General features: G+C 39.5%; 1 protein-coding gene across 9 annotated transcripts in view; it reads left to right on the forward strand.

The window, feature by feature from the left end:
* The window catches only part of ENOX1 (ecto-NOX disulfide-thiol exchanger 1), a 628,466-nt gene that overhangs the window by 589,274 nt on the left and 21,897 nt on the right, over window positions 1-17,295 (forward strand). For all 9 annotated transcript variants that reach the window (XM_033948806.1, XM_033948804.1, XM_033948805.1 and 6 more), the window contains one exon: window positions 8,800-8,896. In XM_033948806.1, coding sequence (XP_033804697.1) covers window positions 8,800-8,896 — 97 coding nt within the window. The remainder of the gene's footprint in view (window positions 1-8,799; window positions 8,897-17,295) is intronic.

Raw genomic sequence — 17,295 nt, forward strand, 5'->3', positions numbered from 1 at the left:
AGACCAATGTCTAGTGAGAAATGCACTGTGGTATTTATAAAAATCTGGAAAATTCACCCCCCCCTCCATCTTCGCTAATTTGAGTTTACCTAGAGCAATTCGAGGCTGTCTCTTATTCCAGAGGTATTGCGTGAGAATAGAGTCTAGATTCTTGTAGAAGGAGCGAGGTAAATAGAATGGTAACATGTTCAGAACATAGTTGATTTTGGGAACAATCATCATGCGTATTGATTCCAGCCTGCCCCACCAAGAGAGGTTGAGAGGAGACCATTTAGATGTTGTATGTCGGGCTATGCGTAATAAGTAATCAGAATTGAGTTGTATAGTTTCTTCCAGAGTGGGTCCAAAGTAGACTCCCAAGTATTTCATTGTAGTAGCGGACCATTGGACTCCATATGATTCCACATCTGTCTTGACCTCTGGACAGTTGAGAGGCATAACCAGCGTTTTATTCATGTTTAATTTGTATCCAGACAACGCGGAGTATTGCGTGATTGTTGTGAGTAGGTGCGGAAAGGATGGAGGAGAGATATATAGAAGTATATCATCGGCATATGCCGAGATTTTGATTTCGGCTTCATTGGTTTTGAACCCTTCAATGAGACTATTGGTACGGATGGAGGTGAGCAGAGGTTCCAGCGCCAGATCGAACAGTAGTGGGGACAAGGGGCAGCCTTGTCGGGTACCACGTGTCGGGTGAAATGTGGAAGACAACGTTCCATTTATAAAAGTTCTGGTAGATGGAGATGAGTAAAGGATCTTAATCTTTTTGATGAAATTCGCTGAGAATCCATACCAGGCTAGGACTCTGAATAGGAAAGCCCACTCCACACGATCAAAGGCCTTCTCTGCGTCCAGCCCCACCGCAATAAGATCTTGATGATGATTACGAGATTGTGCAATGATGTGTGAAAAGGTTCTGGAATTGTCAGAGGAAAACCTCCCAGTGATAAAACCACTCTGCTCCGACTTGACCAAGGAGGTTATTACATTCTGTAACCTGTTAGAAAGGAGTTTGGCATATATCTTCGCATCAACATTTATGAGAGATAAGGGTCTGTAATTCGTTATTGAGCGAGGATTTTTATCAGGTTTCGGGAGGACAATGATGTGAGCTTCAGTGAATGACCCATGCACTTGCCCAGACTCAATGACTGAGTTAAGAAATTGTAGATAATGGGGGTGAAGTACATCCTTAAATTCCTTGTAGAACTCGACTGTTAGACCATCAGGTCCGGGTGCCTTGTGGGAAGCCATGTCTTCAATCACGTGATCAAGTTCTGATACGGTCAAGGGTTCATCCAGTGGTATGTTGTCCTCTTGGGATAGGGTAGGGTGAGGTAAAGTATCCAAAAATTTTGAAGCGTTCTCATTATTATCCAATTCTGAAGTGTATAACTTCTCGTAAAATGACTTGAAGGCTTGAGAGATGTCCTGGTTGGTGGTTAAAGTGACCCCATTTTCCAGCTCAATAGCAACTATATTCTTTTTATCTGCTCTCTTCTTTAAATAAGAAGCTAACAAGTGTCCACACTTGTTATTGTCGGCGAAGTATGAGGCTGATTGTTGAAACACCGACTTAGCAGCTGATTTACTGAGCATTGAGTTGTATACATAACGAGCCTTAGCTAGTCGAGTGAGAGTGGGGACATCCAACGGATCCTGTTGATGAACTTTTTCCAGATCCATAATGTCACGTTCCATCTGAAGGGTAGCTTCCGTCTGTGATTTACGTAAACGCGCTGTGTGAGAAATGATGACCCCTCTGATGTATGCTTTGAAAGCATCCCAACAGGTAATCCAGGAGGTATGTTCCGGGGTATTGAAGGAGAAGTATTCCTCAATAGCCTTGCGCACATCAATTTTAAATTGAGGGTCTTGGAGCAAGGAGGCATTAAAGCGCCATTGTCGGTGTGGTAATTGGGGCGTACTACACTGGAGTTGGAGTAAAATGGCTGCATGATCTGATACAGATATGGGTAAAATGTCAACTGCTTTAACAGAGTCGCACAAGGCTCTATCAAGTAGGAAATAATCTATACGAGAGTATGACATATGGGGATTGGAATAGAACGTATAGCCTCTATCAGAGCCATGATTAGTTCTCCAAATGTCCACTAAGTGTAGAACCGTAATCATGTGATGAAGAGCAAACCACGCTTTAGATTTTTTGTATTTGAATTGGGAGTTTCTGTCAATTTCAGGGTTCAAAACCAGGTTAAAGTCGCCTCCCAATAACAGGTGGGAATCATAGTCCTGTAAAATCGATGAAGAGATTCCATTAAAGAACTCGGGTGAATCTATGTTTGGTCCATATACATTAAACAGAGTTATTTTCCGACCTCCGTGTTCAATCAGAACTCTGACCCATCTGCCCTGGAGATCATGCGAGGAGGCGATAATTTTGATATTTTGATTGTTACGGATTAGAATCAACACCCCACCCTTTTTCTCTATGGCAGGGGAGTAAAATGCAGGCAAAGACCACCCGAATCTGACTTTATCAGAGGCCACACTGTCCAGATGGGTCTCTTGTAACATAATAATATCAGGTGTTTGTTGTTCAAGGTATAGCAGTATTTTCTTTAGTTTAATCGAGTTATTAAGCCCCTTAGTATTTAAGGATATACATTTAAGGGTCATGTAAGTGTGTATATGGATTTACAGAAAATTGGAGACATACAAGCTTCATGGAGGCAGTAATATAAAATAATTGTAAATATCTGTTGCACAACCTATGGAAAAAAGACAAGTTAATATACTGCAGTGCCTGAGACAGTAAAGGACCAAAATATCTAAGAAATGACCTAAAGTCAAACATTGCGAAACACATGTGCACTGTGAGAGTGAAACAGCAGCTATGAAAGCGAAGCACCCATATGAATGAGACAGTACAATATATGCAGTGGAATAAACAAGAACAACATGATGTAATAAACAATGAGCAATGAGAGATAAATCAGAACAAGAGACAGAACAATTAATGAACTATTGCAATCAGCAAGATACCATAATACAGACAAGATGGCTCAGAAAACAGCCCCAGTGTAGTGGTTAAACCTGGTGAATGGGGGTAGGAGACTGCAATTCAATAAAAGCTGCTAAATCCTCTGGGTTAGTGTAATCTTTGGTTTGATTGAAGAGAGTGACTCTCATCCTAGCAGGGTATAACATGCCAAATTTAGCGTTGAGCTGCTTTAATTGAGGCCGATATGAGAGCAGTTTCTTTCTCCTTGCAGCCGTGGTTTTGCTCAGGTCAGGCAGGAAAAGAATGGTGGCTCCGTCGTGTTTAATAGGTGCTCTGATTTTAGCACGCTGCATAATGTCTAAGACATGCTGGTAACGGAGGAGTTTAATAACCACCGGTCGAGGGAAGCGGTCATTCGGATTTTTAGCAGAAGGTACTCTGTGTGCCCTTTCAATTTCAAACTCACGTGTGAAGGTAAGGTCCAGCAGTTTTGGAATTAAATCCTCCAGAAATGTGACCAAATTGTTGTCATGTGATCCTTCCTTAAGCCCAAGTAGACGAATATTGCAGCGACGTGACCTGTTATTATTATCTTCCAGTTCTGACTCTAGGAAGGCAATTTTCCTTGTATGAGCTTTCAGCTCAGCCATGTGCTGTGATGTGGACTCCATTTTGTCTTCCAGAGTCTGAACTCGGGTCTGGAGCAGTGAAAAGTCAGTAGTCAGGGTAGTTAGCTTTTCATTTATTTCCTCCGTTGCAGCTTTAGTGTCAGAGACTAAATTTTTTAACTCCCGAAGTTCAGCTAGTATCTCTGAAGCACTTCCGGAATCGGGACCCGGCAACGGTACTTTAGAGGGTGACGGGGGGTCCGGTTTGTGACGCTTATTTACCTTTTTGTCTGCCATTTCGCCGAGCAAAAAGTAGCGATTCTGAATGGGGACACCTGGAACTTACCTGTTCTTAATTTTTAAAGCGGTTCTGAGCGCCGACGCAGCGCTGCAAATTGTGATTTTCCGTTCGGGTGCAGGAGCTCCACGTTCAAGCTGCCATCACATGTGGGCTCAACAGCGCCCCCCCATTGTTAGGTCTTTTAGTTCTCTAATATATTGTGGTAAAAGATTCCAAGAATGAGGGGCCATAACTGAGAACATGTCTTGTCTTCTAGTTCCTATCATTTTAATAGAAGGCACTGTAAGAAGATTAAAAGAAGATGAACGAAGTGAACGTGTTGTGCTATATGGGATAAGCCATCTGTTAATAAATTGGGGTTCATTAAAATTTAAAGCTTTGAACACCAAAAACAGTAATTTAAAGGTGATACGATGGCTTATAGGAAGCCAATGGGATTTAATCAACAGAGGGGTAACGTGATCATATTTTTTAGCTTTGTAAATTAGTTTCACGGCGGTATTTTGTATAAGTTGCAGTCTTCTTTTTTCTTTTTGTGTTACATTTATAAGAAGAGAATTGCAGTAATCCAATTTAGTCATTATTAGGGAATGAATGAGAATGTTAATGGATTCAGGCTGTAAGAATTTTGCAAGAGAGCGAATCAATCGAAGTTTATAAAAACATGATTTAACGATATCGTTTATGTAGTTGTGATAAGAAAGCTTATCGTCAATCACAACACCCAATATTTTTAAAGAGGTAACCTGTTCTAAGTTAGTGTTGTTGATAGCGATTGGAGAACTCAAAGTTATATCTTTTTTCCAGGGGAAAAGCATCGTTTTTGTTTTGTTAATGTTTAATGATAATTTATTTGTGGTTAGCCAATTTTTTATTGTTGCCAGTTTATTGTTAATTGCAACAATGTCATCATTACTATTTGGGTCCAATGGATGAATAAACTGAATATCATCAGCGTAGACGAAGGCTGTAAAACCTAGGGATTGTGCTATGTTTAGAAGTGGTGAAAGAAATATATTGAATAGAAGAGGAGATAATTTTGAGCCTTGAGGGATACCATACTCTAATGAATAACTTTTGGATGTACTATTATTAAATCTAACGAAGGAAGAACGGCTTGATAAAAAGGAAGTGAACCATTCAAGCACTTGATCGATAATTCCAATAGATTTTAGTCGATCAAGTAACAGATTATGATCAATGGTATCAAAAGCGGCGGTTAGGTCTAAAGAAATTAGAACTACGGATCTATGGTGTTCAAGGAAATAGTGAATATTGTTGATTAAACCTATCATGGTGTATTCGGTGTTATGAAATTTTCTAAATGAGTTTATGCTAAGAAAGAGCTCCTTCAATCATCAAACCAGTGGTTTTACACGAATCACATAAGGGTCAGTTTTTAAAAGAGCTTAATCTGAAGCCCAGTTCTGTGTAGATCATTTAAGTCGGAAAAGAGACATCCAAGATAAGACATTTACAATTTTCAGTGTAATTTTTAGAAAAGGGCTTCCTACAGGTTGGCTGCCAGCAGATGGTTAAAACCAGCAATGGAAAAGCCTGGGTTTTTTTTGCGACTGAACTATCTATGGCCATGAGATCATTAAAAAATAGCATTTTAATTATTGTGATCCATCCTTCAGGATCATATGGGGAAGTGGCACAGACAAGCAACTCCAGGATCACATGACCTACTGACTTGATGTGCACAGAGTGGTTGCATACAGTGTATGAGTCACTTATATGTGCACTTACATGTGTAAAATGCTAGCATATGGCCTAAGTACTATTTTTTAAATACCCACTTAACTTACATAATGATTATTTGCAACGGAAGCCTACACAGGGACGGAGTATGGATGAGACATAGATGAGGGTCCCACTTACTATACTATAGAATACTATGAGTTACATGTGTTCCTGTAGCATAAGTGCAAGCTCCTAAATATTAGGCATGTGATACCTGGTTATGCTAGTATACTATAAAGGAATGTAAATGTTACAGAATTTCCCCTTATCCCCCTCATTCTATTACAGATTGCCTAAATTTAAGCCCCATCCCCCAGATTCTATAAAGATTGGTGAAATTTGCCTGCCAGATTTTGGGCACGATCCTGAGATGCATGCACAATATAATTGATGAGCCAATTACCACCATAATAAATTGTCTTGCACACAACCCCAAATTCAGTGTGGTCACGGGAGAGGCATGGGCAGGAACATTCCCATAATTTAGTCGCACCCAGCTGAACGTGCCAGGATTTATACCAAGTTTCACTTGGTGCAAGTCCGTGCACCCTAAATTGGTCACAGGAATCGTCACTATACAGGGCACTTGGTGCAGCGTGCTCTTTATAGAATGTAATTTCAGTGTGGATCTTTCCAGAATTTAACTTCTGGTGCCATTTACTAAATCCAGCCCCATTTCTGCACTTAAATTATAGAATACTGCCGTGTAAGAGTGCACTTATGTGCATACATGGCAGTGGTGCACCTAACTACTATTCTGGATTTACAGGCTCAAATGGCTTTGTACATAAATGCAAGGGGAACATTCACAGGAGAGGGACATGGGCATTTCCTAGGCCATCATTTATATGGGTTACTTACAGAGTGAAATAAGTTACACCCATAAATGCCATGACGTTTATGCCAGACAAAGACCTGGTGTAAATATAGGTGCACCGATGCTGGATTACACAAGTATTGTATTAGAACACGTAGGCTTGGAGTCTGTAAACGGCACCTAAATCAGCCGGCGCCTAGAAAAAATGGTGTCGGCTGCATGTCGATCACACTTGGTTGCAGTTAACAGAACTGCGGCTACCAGCGCCTAAGAAAAATCTTAGGCACCAGTAATGTAAGCTAGGGTTTTAAAGACCTACATTTCTAGCGCCTAAATTTTTTAGAGACTCGTGCATAGTGGCGCCTAGTGAGGCCTAAAGTCATCGCTGCCTCTAAACACGCTTAGGAGCCACTAGGCACCACGATGTAGGCACAATTCTGGCACCTACTTTTTTTTCATTTTGTTTTTTCAAATTTTTTTTAAGTAATTTCAATTATACATATCAAGAATAGATATACAAACAAAGAATAACATTAGTGAAATATATTTTACAAGAAATATTACAAAAGGAAAGAAACTATATCTAAAGTCCACTTCAAGGAGAGATTTGCAAGGCTAAACTAAATAATTTCTGATTGAAACGAAGTTAGCATCCTAATTACTAACACTGAGATCCACAATTTCCTTCCTTCTTTCTTTATTTTTTTTTTATGCTTCTGATTTTAATTACCCTTTTTTCATATTCTAATAGAAATTTCTCCAAATGGGAAAGATAAAAAAATATAAATTGTTTACCCTGATAATGTAAAATACATCTACAGGGAAAACACAGGAAAAAAAAAATTACTCCAATAGCCAATTATTTCAGGGCCAAGAACTGTTTTCCTACATTCCTGAGTGGCTCTCGTTACATCTGGAAAAATTTTAATTGGCTGCCCGCAAAAAAAGTTGAATGAGTGGAAATTATATCTTGAGCATCCTCTGTGAAGGCGATAAGTTCCCCTGTTGCTTATGCTGGGGCTACATCTACCACTGTGCCCACTTTTTTAAAAATGAGTTTTAAATTGTCCATTCAACTACAGCGCCAATTAAAGCTGATTGATGCAATTATATTAGGCGCCGGTAAGCGCAATCTAGATGCCAACCAGCATCTAACTTTCAGCATCATTAACAGAATTTGGCCCTTAATGCGTGTGTTTTTACAGAACAGGATCACAGCCTGAAGAAATTTGATATTTAAATTTTGAGTGCAGGAACGAGAGCCCACTGCAGCTCTCTGTGACTCTGGACAAATCAGGTAACCCTCCATTACCCAGGTACAAAATAATATGCTAACCACTTTGATTGTAACAACAGGAAGGCAGTATATCAAACTTGTTCCCTAAATCTCAGCAGCCTGTTACAGAATTGCCTTCTGTGTATGTCATTCTATATGCATCGGAACAGCATTTAGCGCTCCGGGTCGCAGTAGAAACCTCTACTGTGGCTTAGTAAAAAAAAAAGGGGGGGGAGAGAAAGATAGCAAAAAAGAGGAAAAAAAATCAGGGTTTTTTTTTTAATGGCTTTGAAATACATTTCAATGGAAGGAAAAGAATCGAATGCAGTCTTACCAAGATTGTGGCATTATTTATTTATTTATTTATTTATTTATATTCAAACTTATAGACCACAAATTTAAGGTTTCTAAGCAGTTTATAATAAAAACATTCACAATATAAATTTAAATACAATAATACAAAAAAAAAAAAAATAACCACACACAGTACTGATAAAGCATTGTGTTGTGCCTACTAATGTTATTCCTGTCATACTTTCCCCTTTTTTATTTAAAGACACATTCTCATCATCAGTGAACATTTTAATTGCTTGTAAATGCCACTCTCTTCTGCCAGCTGAACAATTAATCACTGATCTGGTTGTGTGATCAGCGGCTCAGCAGCTGGCACACGGGATGCCGCATGCACATATTTGAAAGCGTTCCTGGGAAATGTGTTCTAGCAATGTATGCAACAGAAGTCACATGACATCACAAATGTGACTCATCATTCTGCTGTCCTCACAGAATGCCAATTACAAGTAAGCAATTATATGTTCCCTCCTGATACAGAGCATTACTTTCCTCTAGTCTGACAGATAGGTTTCTGGCAATCAGCAGTCCTAATAAATTTAGTTTGGAGTTTATTTCCTTCCACTTTCATACTGCCAAAATATTCAGGAAATAGATTGGCTACCCATAAATTCTGCCCCTTAAAACTGTTTATCTGTGTGATTGTTTTGTCAATAGAAGTGGACAGAGATGGTTTATTAAAAGGAATAAAACCTCTAAAAATATGCATTCTCTTTTATTTAAACTTTATAGGAAATCAATGGCTTCAGTGTTGCAGTGGTCAATCCGTATAAACAAAAGGATGCTGGGAAACAAGCGTTAAAATCTGAGAAGGAGGCATTGCTAATAGGTAAGAAAGACCTACTGATCGACTATCTTAGTGAAATGAAAGCAGTTGCTTTGAGGCACGCTCCTCGCCTGGTTACAGGAGAGAGCAAGATGTTCATCAGTCTCCCAGGGCTTCTGGATGTGACCTTGGCATTGGCTCTTTAATTTTTAGGATATGCTAGTCAGTGGTGTAGTAAGGGGGGAGGGTGGTCTTGAAGAGGACGCAGGCACCCGTCCTCCTCTCTGCCTTCCACTGCTGCACGTGCACACCGCTTCCCTTCCCCCAGCTGCCCCCAACCTGCAGTCGCGCCAGCATCAGCTCTTCCTCTGACGTCACTTCCTGGACTCGCACCTAGAAAGTGATGTCAGAGGAAGAGCTGATGCTGGCACGACAGTAGCTTGGGGGTTGCTGCTCGTGCCAGAAATGTTAACAGAGGTACAGGGGAAGGGAAACGGCGCTTGTGCGGCAGGAGAGGGCAGAGAAGAGGATGAGGGAGGGGCGCCTCTCACCCTCACTACGCCACTGATGCTAGTGCCATCTTCTAAAACATATTTGCTTTAAACTAGGGATAAAGAGAAAACTGTTTACTTGTTATCTTCCATGATGATACTCAATACCTTGTAGTGAAGGCAATAATTATATTATTCGCCTTGCTTCAGAAACTGCCATTTATTACAAGTCTTAGGTGCCAATGCTGTGAGTTCTTTTGCACTCGCAATATTGAACAAATTCCTTGATTGTGTCAAGAAGGGACAACTTCCAATGCTGTGAGTTCCTATTTGGATCTGTGAGGCAAAAAAATCAGAACAAATTTGTTAAGATTATAGCATTGAAAGAGCCATTTAAATTTTTCGCCATTTAAATTTTCCATATCCCCCTAGGCCAGGGGTGTCAAAGTCCCTCCTCAAGGGCTGCAATCCAGTCGGATTTTCAGGATTTCCCCAATAAATGTATATGAGATCTATTAGCATACAATGAAAGCAGTGCATGCAAATAGATCTCATACATATTCATTGGGGAAATCCTGAAAACCCGACTGGATTGTGGCCCTCAAGAAGGGACTTTGACACCCTTCCCTAGGCCCTGATTTTATAAGAGAAACCTAGTTGGATGCCTAGATTGGCATGCCTAGCAGATCTAGGTGCCTAACTTAATTTTTTAATTGGTTCAGTTGGTGGTGTTAATTGAACAGCACCTCTCAAAACCAATTTGAAAACAATTTTAAAAAATAATTTTTGAGTAAGGGGCCTAACTTGGTAGGCTCAATGTAGGAGTCTATACTGATGTACCTAACTGAAAAGTAGGCGTGGTTAAGTGCAAAGTTTGGGCGTGGATTGAGGTAGGTGCTGGTGTTTTAGGCAAGAATACACTAGCCTAATATACTGGAACCTATGTTTATGATGCCTACCACTGCCTAACTTGAGATAGACGTTGCTAGGTGCTATTCTGTAAGTGGTGCCTAACTTTCAGTGACACGCAGTAGGTTCCATTTTTCTAGATGCCTACCAATTTAAGCGTCATCTATAGAATCAGGCTCTGAGGCCTGGATTCTCAAGGTGGCACCATTTTGAAGGCGCTGGTAAGCATCTGAACACTGCCTAAGTGTTTTAATTGGCCATTAACGGTCATTAATTGACCGTGCCATTAAAAACCAATTAAAAATTAAGAAAAAAAATGTAGGCGCTTTCGAGGCACCACCAGTAAAAGGCGGCTGAATTGTGTCTACACAGATGCTTACCGGTACCAAACGTCCAAAGAGGTGTGGTTATGGCGGGTTGGACTTTTGGTGCCGCTAAGCACAATTCTGCGTCAAAGATAGGCACTGTAAATGTAGGCCTGTAAAACCCTGGCCTACATTTCCGGCACCTATCTTCGATGCAGACTGCGATTCTCAAAACGGTGCCATTGTTTGAGTGACGTGTGACTGGTGCCATTTTTTCAGGCGCCGACCAATTCTGGTGACATTTTGAGAGTCCGGCTCTTAGTGGCTAGATTTATGCACTAAATATGTGCATATGCTTTAGGATGTTAGCACTTACACATGTGATTTTAAATCTATCGTGTAAGTGCTAGTAGGGTGCTAAATGGTATTCTGTAACTTTACTATGCAACCTTCTTAGGGTGTAAATGAAAGAAAACATGCACAGGGGAAGGCAGATGGGCATGGAATTGGCATGTTCAACATTCACCTGTGTAACATACAGAATACTGTAAGATACATGTTAAAGTGCTGCATATACGCAGGTACAGTTATACATATTATTGGTAAATATACTATATTTTTCGGTCTATAAGACGCACCTAAGTGTAGAAGAGGAAAAACCAAGAAAACAAATTTGGTTCAGAATTTTTTTCTTGATTTTTCCTCCTCTACATGTAGGTGCATCTGGTGCTGGGAAGCCTGAAGCAGCTTTCAGCCCCCCCCACCCCCCCGGTACCTTTTTTTTTAACTGGCAATAGTCCAGTGTGGTCTCCTGCTGGACGGCTGCCTTTCTCATTGCAGAGTGGCGCATAACGTGAGAACTGACTACAGCCAATCACGGTGCGGCGTGAGACCAATCAGGAAGCTCCAAGGTCGCGCTCCTGTATTATGCGCCGCTCTGCAATGTGTGGCATCTAGGTGACAAATATATGGTGTCCAGTCACAGAATTACCCCAGTTCCCCTGGATTCTATGTATATATGGTGACCAGATTTGGTCATCCAAATTGAGCACACTTCCAAGATGGATGTGCAACTTAAGAACAATAACATTGTTATACTGGGACAGACCAAAGGTCCATGAAGCCCACTCTCCAGTTCCCAACAATGGCCAACCCAGGTTACAAGTACCTGATAAGTTCCCAAAAAGTAAAACAGATTTTGTGCTGCTTATCCTAGAAATAAGCAGTGGATTTCCCCAAGTTCATCTTAATAATGGCTTATGGACTTTTCTTTTAGGAAATTATCCAAACCATTTTTTAAACCCTGCTAAACTAACTGCTTTTATCACTTTCTTTATCAACAAATTCCAGAGTTTAATTATACAATGAGTGAAGAAATATTTTCTCTGATTTGTTTTAAATTTAATGCTTAGTAGATAAATTGCATTACCCCCCCCCCCCCTCTAGTCCTTGTATTTTTGGAAAAAGTAAACAAGAAAATAAAATTTTCCCATTCTACTTCACTCAGTATTTTATAGACCTTTAGCAAATCTCCCCTCATTCATCTTTTATCCAAGCTGAAGATCATTAGCCTCAGCCTGTCCTCAAAAGGAAACAAATCCATCCCCTTTATCATTTTTGTCACCCTTCTCTTTGCCTTTTCTAATTCTGCTATATTTTATGATGTGGCGACCAGAATTGTATACAATATTCAAGTTGCAGTCACCACCAAGGAGAGATGTAAAGCATTATAGTGATCTCATTTTTGTTTTCCATTCCTTTCCTAATAATTCATAGGATTCTATTTGCTTTTTTAGCTGCCACTGTACACTGAGCACCAACGATAACACTTAGATCCTTTTCCTGAACAATGACTTCTAATGTGGAACCTTGCATCACGTAGCTGCAGTTTGGGTTCTTCTTTCCTACATTCATCATTTTGTACTTGCTCACATTAAGGAGTCCTTTTACTAAGGCACGCTAATCGATTTAGCACACGCTAACGATTAGCGTGTGCTAAATCGGTTAGCACGCCTTAATAAAAGGACCTCTAAATGTCATCTGCCATTTGGATTACCAGGCTCCCCAATCGCACAAGGTTCTTTTGTTAAAACACAAGAGAATTATGAGAAATTGCAACTTTGAATAATTTTGTGTCTTCAGCAAATTTAATTACCTCAGTAGCTATTCCCATTTATTAGATCATTTAAAAATAGGTTAAAAAGCAGTGATCTAAGCACAGACCCCTGAGGAACCTCTTCTCCATTGAGAATATTGACCATTTAACCCTTCTCTCTGTTTTCTATCTTTCAACTAGTTCTTAATCCATAGGACATTTCCTTCTATCCCGTGACTTCCTCAGGAGGTACCTTGTCAAATGCCTTTTGAAACTTCATTGGCTAACAAGCTGTTAACCATCACTAATTGGATGCTAACAACTAATTACTGATATTAATTGACACCAATTAGGATTTGTACACACTATTATGTTTATGTTTATTAAAAGTTTTAACTGCACTTTGGTTTATCAACAGCACGGTGTACAAAATATATAAAAACAAGAAATGAAAAGAACGCCATTTAAAATAGGAAAACAAAGAGCTTAAAATCCCACAACACTATCCAGAAAAAGGGTGTGACCATGGGAGGGGCATGGGCAGATCAAGGGCATTCCAAAAACTTGTGCACAATGTTCGGAAATACCTTCTATCAATACAATCGATGAGATACTGCGGCGACTGCAGCGCGAGCCAATCCTGCCGGGGAATCACCCACTGGAGACACCGGTGGGGAGTGATCCCACGGTGGAACTCCTTGAGCTCGATGCAACTCTGAGCCCTGACACCAGAGTTCTGCCTCCACAACCTCAGAGGGCGAGCTGAACACATCTGAAGAGGCAGTGTCTTCACCGTGGGAGGCCATTTCAACAGGAAACTTGCAGTTGAGTGCTGAAGGGGATGTTTTGAGTCCCAGGAAGCCGCCTGAGGAGGGAACAGCAAATATGAAGACGGACCAAGACCAACCTGAGGTATTACTAGACTCTGAGAGATCTTTGGAATCACTTGGAGCTTTTGCTTCAATAGACAAACCTTCTGAGGTTACCTTGGGCGTCCTATGGGACCTTGTAGTAAACTTAGGGAAATCTCTAGCACCACAAATAAAAGACTTGGGAAAGAAGTTAAAGGAAAAAAGGGAGGAAGTTTCTTCTTTAAAACAAGATCTACTTATATCCAAAAAATGAAACTCAAAAAACAACAGATGTAACTTCCATAAAGAAAATTCAGGAAGCATTAATGATTGATAATTCCAATTTAAGAAGAAAAGTAGAAATTCTGGAAAATCAAAGTCGAGCAAATAACCTATGTCTGCTGAATTTTCCAACATTACCTCTGATAACTCCTATTGATATGTTAAAGCGATATTTTATAGAAGTATTAAATGTACCTGAGCAATCTATTCCTCCTTTTGTTAGAGCATATTATATTCCACAGAAGCAAGGACAAGTCGAGATTAAAAATCAACAAGATACTCCACTGGACGTTACTAATTTACTGGAAACCTCATACGTAAGTGTAGCCATTCCGGCAACACTTATATTAACAGTGGCGCTTTTGTCCGATAAAGAATGGATCATGAGAATGTACTTTAAGAACAGATCTAAAGAATTCCTGGAACATAAAATCCAGATTTTTCCTGATGTTTCCAAGGAAACACAAAAAAAGAGGCAACAATTTTTGTTATTAAGACCAGCCGTAACTTCAGTCGGTGGAATCTTTTTCCTTAGGTTTCCGTGCAAGTGCATAATAAGATATCAATCAGTTAAATATGTTTTTCTGGAGCCAACTCAATTGTCTAGCTTTATATCTCTTAAGTATCTTGGAAAAGAAGATAATATAACAGCTTCTAAAGAATAGAAATGACTCTTAATCAGCTGCAGTCTACAGCTTCCTTCAATATCTTTTAAGATTCTTTTTGTCCTTTAATCACTCAGATTTAATCTTGGATCTCAATGTTTATTGAGAACTTGAGATAGATTAAGAAATGCTCTAATTTCTTTATTATGTTTAATTTCTTATTCCAGTTTTGATTTTATTTTACCTTAATCTAACTTTCTGTACAAGATATTAAATGCTTGGTTATTTTGTAGTGAAAATATAAATAATTTTTTTTTTAAAGCATATCTAATATGACAGAGAAGAGAGAACCAAGATAGGCATCTTGCTGTTGAGAGAGGTCCTAATACAGTAGATCTAGTCTTTGAAGGAAAAGGAAAAAAGACTTTGTGGCAGAGGAAATACGGCTTCAAAACTAAGCCTATATGTTAATTGCCACATTAACAGCTAACACAGCTTAACAAATAGGCCCTGCAGTGCCACTTTTCTGACAGACACTATTCCCAAAGTAGCCACAGTCATTTGTCCTCTACTTCAGATATTGCCATGGTCTGCTGAACAGATGAGCAAGGACCATGAATCGTAATTTTCTGCAATATAGTTGAGTAGCCAACATACCCGTGGGTCTGTGCAGGGAACTATGCTTTTTAACATATTTGCAAATGATCTAGAGATGGGAATAACTAGTGAAGTAATTAAATTTGTTAATGACATGGGAAGGAGGTAATGACACAAAGTTATTCAAAGTTAAATCACAAGAGGATTGTGAAAAATCGCAAGAGGACCTTACAAGACTGGGAGACTGGGCGTCCCAGTGGCAGATGAGAGCAAGTGCAAAGTGATGCATGTAGGAACTCAAAGTATAGATAAGTGATGCAAGGTTCCACATTATGAGTCACCACACGGAAAAAGAATCTGCTAATAATTGTTGCTAATAATTGAAACCCTCTGTTCAGTTTGCAGTGGCAGCTAAGAACACAAATAGAATCCTAGAAATTATTAAGAAAAAAATGGAAAATAAAAATGAGAATGTTATCATCGCACCGCAAATATTGTGTGCAATTCTGGTCACCGCATCTCAAAAAAGATGTAGCAGAATTAGAAAAGGTACAGGGAAGGACAACAAAAATGATAAAGGGGATGAGTGTCTGGGGCTCTTCAGCTTGGAGAAGACAGTTCTTTTTTACCCAACATGTGGTGGACACCTGGAATGCGCTTCCAGAGAACGTAATTGGGCAGAGTACGGTACTGGGGTTCAAGAAAGGATTAGACAAATTCCTACTGGAAAAGGGGATAGAGGGGTATAGATAGAAGATTACTGCACAGGTCCTGGACCTGTTGTGCCACCGCGTGAGCGGACTGCTGGGCACGATGGACCTCGGGTCTGACCCAGCAGAGGCATTTCTTATGTTCTTATGATAGAGGTCTATAAAATATTGAGTGAGGTTGAAAGGGTAGATGTGAGTTGCTTGTTTACCTATTCCAAAAATACTAGGATTAGGGGCATGCAATAAAGCTACCAAGTAATACATTTAAAACAAATCAGAGAAAATATTTGTTCACTCAACATGTAATTAAACTCTGGAATTTGTTGCTAGAGAATATGGTAAAAGCAGGGTTTAAAAAGGATTTGGATAATTTCTTAAAAGAAAAGTCCACACATCTTTATTAAGATGGACTTGGGAAAATGCCACTGTGTATTTCTAGGATAAGCAGCATAAAATCTGTTTTTACTTTTATGGGATCTTGCCAGGTACTTGTGACCTAGATTGGCCACAGTTGAAAACAGGTTGGACCTTTGGTCTGTCCCGGTATGGCAATGCTTACCTTATTATTTTGATATTTATACTTCAATCTCAGTTGCAGTTAAAGCCTAAATCACTTTTGCTCAAAAACAAAATAATTTCCTGCAAAACCTCTAAGGCAAATACTTTTATTTGTATTTTCTGTTTAGGAAAAGCTGTCAAATGTCCCTTTGTAGCTTGAAAACCCCCAAATATATATCCCCTTTTGTTTGAGACTTTAGACTTGCTGCAGATAGTACACATTATTATCATTATTACAATATGCTTCAGGCTCCTAATCACTTTCTAGACCTATAACGTCTGGTTGCAGACATCAGAAACATCTGGAATATGTTTTGAGGACATGTATTAAACATGCTCGTGCCTTGATTTCTAAACAACATGCTGGCAAGGAGCCCAAAATGCTAACCCATAGTTCAGTCTCTGCTTGGCCTTTTTTAGATAGCTTCTGAAATGTGGTCCTGCTTAATGAAAAACAGAGGGAGAAACAGGGAAATTAAGAGATGCAGAAATCTTTTCTGTCTAAGGAAGTCAGTGAGCATATGCAGAGAAGAAAGAATAACACTGGCCAACAAATCATTTTGGTGTCTCAAATGATAGACCTATTTCTGGGTATATTTGACCTGCTAATTCCAAAAATGGCACCAGTTTTCTCCTATCAGCTCTAGTTTTTGAGATACAGAACATGTGCCATATACTTCACTCTTATCGCCCATTAAAAAAAATCAGGATATTTTACGGCCTCTTTTACAAAGCCGCGCTAATGGCCCCAAAGCCCATCGAGATTTAAAGGGCTTCGAGGCCGTTGCCGTGCGGCAGCCGCTAGCGCAGCTTTGTAAACAGGCAGTTAATGTAGCATTTAAATTAATTTTTTTTTTTTTTTTTTAAGAATTTCTATACCGTTTAAGACCTAAACAGTTTACTAAACTAATCTAAAACTTAACCTTATATACCGGGTCTTCAACCAAAGGAAGCTCGACATAATATTATAAGACAAGATAAAAACATTAATGAACAGATCCTGGGGAAATCAGCAATAAAAATCAAAACAAGAAGAAGTTATACAAACAATTGTAGAGA

This window comes from Geotrypetes seraphini, chromosome 6, assembly GCF_902459505.1.
Source record: "Geotrypetes seraphini chromosome 6, aGeoSer1.1, whole genome shotgun sequence".
NCBI lineage: Eukaryota > Metazoa > Chordata > Amphibia > Gymnophiona > Dermophiidae > Geotrypetes > Geotrypetes seraphini.